This window comes from Ceratotherium simum, chromosome 13 (assembly GCF_057802395.1).
Source record: "Ceratotherium simum simum isolate JZ-2026a chromosome 13, ASM5780239v1, whole genome shotgun sequence".
In the NCBI taxonomy this organism is placed as follows: domain Eukaryota; kingdom Metazoa; phylum Chordata; class Mammalia; order Perissodactyla; family Rhinocerotidae; genus Ceratotherium; species Ceratotherium simum.
In genome coordinates, this window is record NC_141912.1 from 28,968,119 (window position 1) to 28,980,985 (window position 12,867).

Here is a 12,867-nt window from a genome sequence, read left to right on the forward strand (position 1 = left end):
TCTTTTTATGCCTGTCTGTCTGTATGTTCCTATGTATGTATGTGTGTGGGTGTGTAGTTTTTGTTTTTCCTCTCTCCATCATGGCCAATGAATAGAAAAACATGAAATATAGATGAAGACAATGAGCAGGAGGAATCAATAGGGATTGTGATGTAAAATTCCACAAGAGGGAGTATATAAGAAGGTAAATCTATTGTGAGAGAACACATGTATACAGACACTGCTATAGCTAATACTTATTGAGTGTTTAATCACTTTTATGGGAATAAACTCACTTAATTCTCATAGCAACCCATTAGACAGGTACAGCTATCACCACTTTTTATGAATGGGTAAACTGTGTAATAGATAGTTTAAGTAAATGTTAACTTTGATCCAGCGTTAGATGACTACACTAGGATTTGAACGAAGATAGAATATATCTAGAATACTCGTAATTAAGATGCTGTTTAGCATGGATTTGAATGTGTGTGTTTCTCTCTGTGGATGTTAAGATATTTGTATATGTGAAAAAATGTACATTCTTGTACATATCTTTTTGTGAATGACCTAATATGTTTGTCTATTCATACTAAATTGGATCCTAAAAAAGCATACCTTTGTTTTACATGTACTGGCATCAAACGTTAATGTAGGATAAAGAATGATGTATTATAAACTAATGTAGCCTAAACATGATCTCAGGTTATGCTAATGAACAGATAGAGTCCAGACCAATGGAAGTGAAACCTCCATATTCTTCTGCCCTTTTCATGACAAACATTGCTTAGAATTTTGGTTGACGATATTTCAAAAGAACAATCCCAACTACGTGACATCCACAAAAAAGAACAAGGAATATTTTGTCAGGAATTGATAATTATTAGATTGAGAGAAAAATAATTCACATTTGAGATAGTTGAGGGAGATCAGATTTATCATAATTAACTTCAGAAAATAAAATATGCAAGAATGGGCAGACTGTATAGGTAGCCAGAGTAAAGTTTATCATTCAAACTTTTTTTTTCATTACATGAGAACTCCTTCATTGTTAAGGGTGATGGATATAAAGGTAAGCAAAAGTAAATAAATAAATTTCTGCACTTGGTGCTGTGTCTGAGGCTACACTCAAGAAGAAATTAGCAATTAATTGTCCTTAGAGTTGTGTAAGTGCTCTCATAGCTGTTAGAGGGTGGTGGGAACGCACATTGGAGGGGGCATATAACTGACTAGCGTGAGGGTGAGGCAAGTGGGCTCTGGGAAAGAGCTTGCAGAGAGGAGATAAATCTCTGCTGGAACTTGAACTTGAACTTTAACAAGCAGGAAAGTAGGTGGACAATCAAGGAGGAAAATGTCAAGATACCATGGGAAAATAAGCACAAAGAAAAGGAAATATATGCAAGCGAGTCATGTACTAAAAGAAGCAATTATTTTGATATGACTATAACTTGATGTCCATTTGGGCAAGGGGTGAAATAAAAGTTTCTATCAAGAGACAGTGACATGATCCATAGATTTTCCTAAATTATATTAAGAAATTTGAATTTACCTTAAGGCAGTGGAAATTTTCACTTAGCAAAGAGCACTCTGATAGAGAAAGATTGGCAGCTGAGAAATATTGGAAAGTAAAGAATTTGTTGTAATGATGAAATTATCTCCGCAGTACAACACAGATATGATATGAATGGCTGTGATACAGTCTTCACATGGCTGCCCCTTCCTTTCAATCACATCTCAGCTCATGCTTCTCATTGTCAAGAGCCCTCTTTAAACATCCAATCTAAATTGGTCAGTTACCAGGACATAACATGGTTTTAATTCTCTGTATTGCAGCAACTATTTATTTATTGAATGGCTATTTAATTTCTGCCTTCCTTCACTTAATAAATTCAATTTGAGAAGAATTCTTCATTGATTGTTGTATCTCAGGACTTACAACAGTAACTGCACAATACTCTGTGCTTAATAAATTTTTGTTGAATGAATGAGTAAAGAAAGCAAGTCAATGGTAACAGAAATGACAAGAAATGGATAAATACGAAAGGATCTTTTTGGCAGTATTTGACAACTGATTAAAGGAACAGATGAAAAGAGAGTTGAGCTGAAATTAATACTTTTCCATTTGATGCTTGGTGACTAGGTGTATTTCAGAGAAATCAACTGGGAGAATGACCATGAGTAGGAATTGACTTGAAAAGGTATGAGGATGATTGTAATTTCCGAAATTCTTGAATTGTAGAATTGTAGGTAAGAAATTTATGTCTCTGACTTACTAGAGTTTGTCACAAGTAATACAAAGATTTATATTTATATCTGAAAGAATCTCTTTGATGACTTTGCCTTTCTCTTTTTCAGGTCATGAACCTCAATTGCTCCTTGTGGCAGGACAACAGTATGTCCGTCAAACTCTTTGTATTTACCAAATTCTCTGAGGTCACTGAACGGTGTTTTCTTTTATTTACCCTAATCCTGCTCATGTTCTTAGCATCACTCACAGGCAATGCTCTTGTAGCCCTTGCCATCTGGACCAACCCAGTCCTCCACACTCCCATGTACTTCTTCCTGGCCAACTTGTCTCTCTTGGAGATTGGCTGCATTTGCTCTGTCATACCCAAAATGCTGCAGAGCCTTGTGAGTGAGGCCCGAGGAATCTCTCGGGAGGGTTGTGCTACACAAATGTTTTTTTTTATATTATTTGGTATCAGTGAGTGCTGTCTTTTGGCAGCCATGGCTTTTGACCGCTACATGGCCATATGTTCCCCACTTCACTATGCAACACGAATGAGTCGCAGAGCATGTGCCCAGTTGGCAATGGTTTCTTGGGGAGTGGGATGCATGGTAAGCTTGGGGCAGACCAACTATATTTTCTCCTTGGACTTCTGTGGCCCTTGTGAAATAGACCACTTCTTCTGTGACCTCCCCCCTATCCTGGCACTTGCCTGTGGGGATATATCCCATAATGAAGCTGCGGTCTTTGTTGTGGCCATCCTTTGCATTTCCAGCCCATTTTTACTGATCATGGCTTCCTATGGCAGAATTCTAGCAGCCGTGCTGATCATGCCCTCACCTGAAGGCCGCCAGAAAGCTCTTTCCACCTGTTCTTCTCACCTTCTGGTAGTAACACTCTTCTATGGTTCAACATCTGTCACCTACTTAAGGCCCAAGGCTAGCCATTCACCAGGAATAGATAAACTCTTAGCCTTCTTCTATACAGTGGTGACATCCTTGCTCAACCCCATCATCTATAGTTTACGGAACAAGGACGTCAAGGCAGCTCTCCAGAGAACCCTGTGCAAGAAAAAAGTTGTGACTTGTAGATAGATACGCGTTGACCATGCAAATCCACTCTTTGGAAATGGTGCACACGCGACCCATGAATAAAAAGAAAGAAACCAAAAGTACACTGTTCAACCTTTTTTTGTAAGGACCTTCTTTAATAACAGTGATTACAAATTTAGGAGATATCTGTGTATTCAGAGCTAAAGTTCTGACTACTAAATTCTGGACAGAAGTTGGCTACCAAAGAGTTTTATAGGTGAGTCCAACACTAGACAGGTTTTCCAAAATATTTATTATTGGCTTAGAATATAAATTGTCAGATTATATCTCAGTAGGCTGGCAAATTTTTACTCTATACTCTTAGGAATTTTTTAGCTCCTGAGGGGCTCATCTGACTTCTGCCCTTTTAACTGGGGGGAGTGTTCGCACATATGTCTGTCCCATATGACTCTTAAATCTCTGCTAACTCTATGAAGTTTAGTATTTCCTTTCATAAAAAATGTTTTACAATTCTTCATCCTTAATTATTGTTGCATGATATAGACTTTAATTCTTTTTTGTGAGTACATGTACTATAAAAATATGTAACATGCAAAACAAAAAAGCAACATGTGTTTCAGAGATTTTGTTGAAGAATATTAAGAGAAAAAACATGAAAAGTTTTTATCTAGACTCCACTTGGTGAAAATATTTTTAAAAAGAAAGACAAATCATATTTAAATTTAAGGATGGGAGAAGAAAATTGAACTAAAAATAACTGGTATAAGTAATTTTAAAGATGTTTATGTAATTTACAAAATTCTCATATGTGCAAAAGAATCCCGAGTCAATATATTTGTAAATCATCCACAAAACTTGCTCTTAAGTGAAATGAACTTGGTTACAACACAATCCAGTAGCCCCTATAGAGACATTGCCTTGGATTAAAATGTCTAATTCTCAGGGAGGTGCTGTGTTAGCACTTGATGTATGAAGGATTAATAAATACTCCTATAATAGTTGTAATCTGACAAAGAGTGGAGAACTGTGACTGAATAGTTGTAATCTGACAAAGAGTGGAGAACTGTGACTGCTCCTATGACTTAAGTTTATTCCCCAGATAAAGAGATTTAATCTTCTCCTGTTGGTCAAAGGATACAAACTTCCAGTTACAAGTTGAATATGTTCTGGAGATCTGATGTACAGCATGGTGACTGTAGTTAATTATACTATATTGTATACTTGAAATTCACTAAGAGAATAGATCTTCAGTGTTCTCATACACACAAAATGATAACTATGTGAGGTGATGGATGTGTTAATTAACCTTATTGTGGTAATCATTTCACAAAGGATGGGTATATCAAATCATCACTTGTACACCTTAAATATATCAATTTTATTTGTCAATTATACCTCAATAAAGCTGAAAAGAAGAAAAACTATGTGATAATTCTACTATCAAAAGATAGTAGTGATGTTCACTAATAACCAAGATGTGTGTTTTACCAGATATCCCTACTTTACCAAAAACTGTACAATTCATTCATTTAAACACAATACACTGTTATTTTCATTCATATGTGTGTAGGATAAGTAACAGTGGAAATAATCTGAACATGCAAAAATAACTGATAGGTTAACAATTACTCTACAGGAAAAGGCAGGAATTATATGCAGGCACCAAAGACAATTTATAAGTTTGCTTATTAATCTAGAAAAATGATTTATTAAGTATTAAAAGCAAGTAAAAAACAATTTGCATAGTATGAGCATTTTTGTTTAGTTTCATGTTTGAAAGGCTAAAAATGAAATATTTACAGTGGATCCTCTAGGCATTTATATTACTGGTGATTTTTTCTTATCGTTATTTCTAAAGTTCATGTAGTTCATACTTAATACAAATATTAAATTATTTAATGATAATTTAAGACATTTTTCTTAAGACAAATTCATGGTCTTCATAGCAAATTTATAAAACACATGAAGTGTAAAAATTAAAATTTAGTTCATTTATATTCCTTCAATCCAGAAATAATCAATGTAAATATTTGATTTATTTTATTTTAGCCTTTTTCTTTCTGCTAATCACATGGACACACAGTCACCTCTCATTGCAGATCGTGTTATCAAAACATATACTGTTTTGAAAGCAGTTGAATATACGAAAAGCACCAAAAATGCATCTTTTAGGACATCTTAATATTCAATGTCTTAAATATGTACATTATCATTAATTAACTCACCTTCAATGTTTTCTCTATGAAATAGTCCTGACTATTGTAAAGTTAGAAATCTCTTAATAACTTTGATCTTCAAACTCTGTCCTTTTTGGTTTCAAAGAGCCTTTGGAGTACATTTTCCTCAGCACTCGCTATAACTATACCACCAACAGCAATAATGATAACTGCCATTTACTGAATTCTGAATACATAAAAAGAACAGCTCTAGCTCATTAAATATATTGTCTAATTTGCCTTCAAAACCTGTGTACTATTAATGTCCTCATTCTACACATGTGGAAACCAAGGAACAGAAGGCTGGAACAGCTTGTCCCCACATATAAAATGTGGACCAGAATTCAGTCCAGGCAGTCTGGTTTCTGATCCCAGGATGTGAGGCTCTACTCCGTGACTTCTAAGGAGGCTTAGGCCCTCAATTCTGATTCCCTTCATTCTTTGTCCCTGAGGTCAGTAAGAAGGAAAAGGACCAAATGACTCCAGAGAATGTCTCTGTTAGGAAGGGACAGCCTTGGTGCTTAGGTTTCTTTCTAACTTGTGAGATTTTTTGGCTGATTTTATTTTTCTTTCTGAAAGCCTCTCCGTTGGTTTTAATCAACATATGTGATATAAACATCAACTTTTGATTTATATTTAAGGATAATCCTAAAGAAAACCTACACAATACCTAAAGTGACTACTATCTCTTTTTAACCAAAATATATTTGACCTATTGTGTAAATTTAAGGTGTATAATATGTTGATTTGATACATTTATATATTGTAATATGATTGTCATTGTAGTAATAATTGGCACCTCTATCACATAATAATCATTTCTTTTTTCATGGTTGTAAACATGTGTGAACCTGTTTCTGGGTAGACTGTTATCTTCTTTTACATAAAAATCCAGTCACAACTGTGTTCTGTATTCAAGCAAAGTTCTTGAACAAATAGATTTTTGGAATGTGCTATTTATTTGAACCAATAATGGATGAACTAACAGAGGATAAAGAATAGGTTGTGAAGGGGTTAAAAATAAAGAGATATTTTATGTAAGGAAAGCAGGGGTTGGTTTGCAAACTGTAAAAGGTGGGCCAAATTTGACCTGCTGCCTATTTGTGTAAGTAAAGTTTTATTGTAACCCAACCAGCAACTCATTTACATTTTGTCTGGGGGTTGCCTTCTTGCCATAACTGCAGAGTTTAGTGGTTGCTCTAGAGAATGTGGGACCACAAGGCCTAAGAGAGTAAATAATGGACTCTTTAAACAAAATGTTTGCTAACCCCTATTGTAGATAAAATGACACTTAAGATACATACCAACAAAATGCAAGGTGCAGAACTTTTTTGGATTCTGATTTGAACAAACTAAAGAAAAAAGCCATTTTACGAAAGGAAAATCTGAACATGGGCTGATAGATTATACTAAGAAAATGTTATTATTTTTCATCTAAATTATGAATTATTAATAAATTGTTAAATAATAAAAATTTATGTTTGCAATGATATGATGCCTGGGATTTACTTTTAAAAATTACAGGGGGCCAGCCCCATCGCATAGTGGTTAAGCGCGCGCGCTCTGCTGCTGGCGGCCCAGCTTCGGATTCCCGGCGTGCACCAACACACCACTTGACGGGGCATGCTGTGGCAGCATTGCATATAAAGTGGAGGAAGATGGGCAGGATGTTAGCTCAGGGCCAGTCTTCCTCAGCAAAAGGAGGAGGAATGGCACGCATGTTAGCTCAGGGCTGATCTTCCTCACACACACACACACACACACACACACACTAAATAAATAAATTAATTAAAAAAAAGAAAAATTATAGCAAAGTATTGTGAGAGGAAATAGATGAAACAAAATTGGCATGATATTGATAATTAATGTTTACCTGTTGTGTATACGAGTTTATCTTACATTATTCTATCTCCATTTTCTGTTTGAAATTTTTGCATATTAACAACACTAATATCTTGTCCATTTTATGTTATTGACTTCTATCTTGATTTCATTTTTGTCAAATAAAATGCTCTTATGCTTTTACACTTTTGAATTATACTCTAACTTGCTTTATCATTTATTATACAGTCAACTTTTTGTAAATTTTCTCTGTATGCTTGACAAATTTTTGTTTGTATTCATTAGCTTCAGTGTTCTATATATATTTTTTAGATAGAAAAAATTCATACTCTCTATATCCTTATTTATGTTTGCACGTTTTTTCTACCAGTTATTCATCCAATGCTTGCTGTGGATTTGTCTATTTCCTTTTTTATTTGTCAGATTTTGCCTCATATTTTGAAGCTATGTTATAGGATGCATATAAGTTCAGGATTATAACTTCCTAATTGATTAAATATTTTAACATTATGAAATGTCCCTCCTTATTCCTAGTAATAGTTCTTCACATAAAATCTACACTGTCTGATATTAGTATGATTATTTCAGTCTCTTTTGGCTAGTGTTCGAATGATATGGCTTTCTTTATCCTTTACTCTGCAGACTCATATATAGCTTTTTTTAAAATTTACTCTGAAAATGTTTGTGTTTATTTGTAGAACTTGGGCCATTTACATTTATATAATATAATTTATATACTATTACTGGAGTTTGAAGCTACCATTGTTCTATGCATTTTTCAATTGATCCAATTTATTATCTTTTATTCTACTGTATTGATGTCTTATAATTAATCAAATACTATTTTATCTTTATACTTTATTCACCTATTAGCTTGCTTGCAATACACTATTTTACTACTCTTTAGTACCTATCTTAGACATTAAAAGATACATCTTTAATCTGTGGTAGACTAAATTAGTGCTTTTGTCAATTTGCTGTCTCTATAAACTGATTTTGAGTGATTTCCAGTCTATGCTGTTAAGTGAAAAAGACAAATCTTAAGTGATATAGAGACAAATCTAACAGAACTACTGGGAGAAAATGACAAACCAATAATTTTAAAGAACGTTCTCGCAGATTATGTTTACCAATAGTAAAATAAGAAGTCAATAACAAAATGATAGCCACAAAATAGATATCACCAACAAAACGACAGACAAACATCCCATGTATTTGGATTCTAAAAGCCACACTCCTAAATAATTTCAAGTTAGAGAATAAGTAAAAATTAAATTTACAAAACAGGTGCAATTTAACTTCAGCAAAAGTACATATAAAAATTTGTGGCATGCAGCAGTATTAAAAGTCAAATTTATAGCTTTAAACACATTTATTTGAAAATAAGAATTGTTGGAAAAACAATAAGTGCTTGCGTTTAGAAGTTAAGGAAAGAACAACAAAATGAACCCAAAGAAAATAGAGGAAAGGAAATAATAATGATAAAAGGAGAAATGAATGAAGTAAAAGACTCATGCAACAGATTAAACACAGTTGATCAGTAAAAAATAAGCGGATTCTTTGATAAGACTAATAAAATAGAAAACTTCTAAACTACAATATTTACATGAGTTAAATATTAAAATAAAAAGTAACACATTATAATAGAGATTTTAAATGCCATAAGACATTATTTCATGAATAATATTAAGCTAATAAAATTTTCAATGCAGTGCATAACTTTCTACAGAAAAATATAAACTATCACAATTCACTTAAGAAGAAAAAAGCCTGAGTACATCAATAATTTTCTAAAAAATGAGTTCAGAATCATAAATGTCCAATGACCTACCTTCAATGGCACAAGGCTGAATCTGTTTCATGAGAGTTCTAGAAAACTTGAAGAACCACTAATTCCAACCGTATTGAATCTCTTCCAGAGTTTAGTAAGAAACAGGAAGTTACTCAATTCATTTTACAAGACTAGTGTAACCTTGATGCATAAACAGAACAAGGATAACATCAGAAAATATTATTGGCCAATACCCCTTATAAGTACAAATACAGCAATTTTACATAAACTCTTAAAAAACTATATTTAATGTAAAAGGAATATTCTAAAAATAGTACATCACAGACAAATACAGCTTATTCCAGGAATACATGTATTGCTTTAAGTTAGAAAATCTTTTAATTTAACTGTGTTAAAAGATTTTAACCACATAAGGGGCTGGCCCTATGGCTTAGTGGTTAAGTGTGTGTGTTCTACTACTGGTGGCCCAGGTTTGGATCCCAGGTGCGCCCTGACGTACCGCTTGTCCAGCCATGCTGAGGCGGCACCCCACATACAGAAACTAGAAAGATGTGCAACTATGACATACAACTATCTACTGGGACTTTAGGGAGAAAAAGGGGGGAAAAAAAGGGGGAGGATTGGCAATAGATGTTAGCTCAGGGCCGGTCTTCCTCAGCAAAAAAAAAACAAAACAAAAACAAAAACAAAAGAGGAGGATTGGCATGGATGTTAGCTCAGGGCTGATCTTCCTCACAAAAAAAAAAACAGAGATTTTAACCACATAATAGCTTATGGGAGGAAAACTATATGATTACCTTAATAGCTTCAATTTGAGACAATGAGTATCAGCACTTTATTTGGCAAAATTTCTGAATGTTAAATTCGTACTATATGGGGGACAGAGGATAGGCAATGAGTTTTCTCATACAGTCTTGGTGGGAGTGCAAATCAATATAGCTACACTATAGAAAAATTTTGTAGTATCAATTAATTTTTTATGTAGTAAATATTTTTTTAATTGTGGTATACTTGACAGATAACATTATATTAGTTTCAGGTGTACCATATAATGATTTAATATTTGTATATAATGTGAAATAATCATCACAATAAGTCTAGTCAATATTCATCAGTATACGTAGGTACAAAAATTTTTTTGTGTGTGATGAGGATATTCTTTTTTGTTGTTGTTCAGGAGGACTGGCCTTGAGCTAACATCTGTTGCCAATCTTCCTCTTTTTGCTTGAGGAAGATTGTCACTGAGCTAACATCTATGGCAATCCTCCTCTATTTTGCATGTGGGACACTGCCGCAGCATGGTTTGATGAGTGGTGCGTATGTCCGTGCCTGGGATTCAAACCCACAAACCCCGGGCCGCCAAAGCAGAGCATGTGAATTTAACCACTACACCACTGGGCAGGCCCCCTGATGGGGATTTTTAAGATCTAGTTTCTTAGCAACTTTCAAATATGCACTACAGTATTAATAACTGTAGTTACCATGCTGTATATTACATCCCCATGACTTATTTATTTTATAACCAGAGGTTTATATGCTTTGCTCTCCTTAACCCATTTCACTCACCCTCCTAACCCTCATCTCTGGCAACCACCAATCTGTTCACATATAAGTGAGATCACACAATGTTTATATTTCTCAGTCTGACTTATTTCACTTAGAATAAGCAGTTTTTTAAAATTATTAGTGGGCATATCCTTTAGCAGAGGGGATCTACTTGTAGTTGTCTAATACACAGGATCACTCGTACATAAATACTAAGACACACACACAAGGATATTTATTGCAGCATTGTTTAAAATCATGAAAAATTTGGAAATAATAAAAATATTCTTAACTAAATAAAACTTGATACATACATATGATGACATAAGGTGGATATCTATGTGACTATCTCTCAAAAAACCTAACATTAAGAGCGATGCATATAGTTTGATATAATTATGTACATATAAAAGCAGTAATATTTTTTCTTTAAAGTATTTTAAAAATGGTTTTGAAAAAATACAAACTGATAATCATGGATTCCTCTAGTTATGACTGCAGATAATTAACATAAAGTATTTGAGATGAATATGATTTCAGGTTTAGCTTTAGGATTCTCTCCATTTTTTTAATAAGACAATGTATTCACATATTACTTATTGATAAAAAAATAAGCATATTCAAATAAAATATGCCTATAAGTTTAATTAAAATTTTGCAGTAGGCTACCCTTGAAGTAAGAAAGAAGATCATGAAATAAAATATTCATAGCTGCTTATTTTAACAAAAGAGGCACAAGAAGCAAAAGCTAGAAACTAATGAGTGATTTCATACAAGAGATAGGTGGAAAATGGATGAAACACAGGCAATGGGAATAGTTTAGCAGCAATGAGGAGAGGACATTTTCTGAGTATACATTTTTGGATAACTCTCACTAATAGAGTCATAGTAATATTTCACATACTCCTCAAATGAATAATTAACTAAAACCAACCAGGATGTGAGTGGAATCTAATGGAATATGAATTATTATAAAATAAAAATCTATAAAATAAACAACAAAACTGTATTGAAAGGATGGAGGAAAAAAGGAACTAACCTAGTTAAACCCAGTGAAAACCACAATTAAAGGATGAAGGAAAAAGGAACTAGTTCTGGAAAATAGTATTCTGACTGGAAACCACAGGCTAAAGACAGAAACAATTCCACACAAATACTGTGCTCTACTTAGTAAATCTATTTCTAATTGGGGTATGGTTACCTATTCTGAAACTATTTTATGTGTTCAGTAGGATTAAAAGTAAATAAACATAGAAGATGAGAATCAGGTCTCTCACTATCTGAGAAAACAATTACATATAAGAAATGGGAGGGAGAGGTGATGTCAGCTTCATGGTAGAATGAGTTATTCCCTTTGTCTCTCCCTGCTAAGTTATGACTAATCGGACATCCATTGACCAACAAGGGGCTCCTTACATAGTACAACAAAATTTTTTTTTTAACTTTTTTTTCGTGTGTGTGAGGAAGGTCAACCCTGAGCTAACATCCATGCTAATCCTCCTCTTTTTGCTGAGGAAGACTGGCTCTGAGCTAACATCTATTGCCAATCATCCCCCTTTTTTTTCCCCCAAAGCCCCAGTAGATAGCTGTATGTCGTTGTTGCACGTCCTTCCAGCTGCTGTATGTGGGACACAGCCTCAGCATGGCCAGAGAAGTGGTGCCTTGATGTGTGCCCGGGATCCGAACCCGGGCTACCAGTAGTGGAGCACACGCACTTAACCGCTAAGCCATGGGGCGAGCCCCAGAACAAAATATTTTAAAGATCCATGCATCTATATGTCTAAAGGTGAGTGGACTGGGCCTCCAGGAGCCGTGAAACAGGAGAACAGCCCCTTGCCTGATCCCTGGGCAGCTGCGATCCAAAATGTAGATCCTCACATGCACACACACAGGTGAACAGAGGCTGCAGGGGCAGGGACATCACTGGCAGCTTAGCCCCTGCCTCCCCAGCAGTGTTGGTTGGTGCACACACCCTTAGCATTCAGAACACAAAACCGAACCAGTGGCCCTGCCCTTTCCCCCACCTTCAGCAGTGGCCCAGTCTTACCAACAGTGGGGACAGTATTCAAAATGTGGATTTTCCCAGCTGGGATAGGGAGCTCTGACCTGAATTTTCAAAACACGCTCACTCACACTCAGTGACCAGAGGCTACACAAGCGAGCAGCAATGACACACACTCTTTGCTTCACTCCTAGCACACCCAACAGTGGCAG

General features: G+C 34.8%; 1 protein-coding gene across 1 annotated transcript; it reads left to right on the forward strand.

Moving 5' to 3' along the window:
• The first annotated feature begins 2,294 nt into the window (after positions 1 to 2,294).
• LOC101407664 (olfactory receptor 10C1-like) lies at positions 2,295 to 3,701 on the forward strand. Its single transcript, XM_004441795.2, has one exon. The coding sequence runs from the start codon at positions 2,338 to 2,340 to the stop codon at positions 3,298 to 3,300; it is 963 nt and encodes a 320-aa protein (XP_004441852.1). The 5' UTR covers positions 2,295 to 2,337; the 3' UTR covers positions 3,301 to 3,701.
• The last annotated feature ends 9,166 nt before the right edge of the window (positions 3,702 to 12,867 follow it).

Coding starts and splice junctions, on each gene's coding strand:
- LOC101407664 (XM_004441795.2), top strand. CDS start 2,338: ATGAACCTCAATTGCTCCTTGTGGCAGGACAACAGTATGTCCGTCAAA.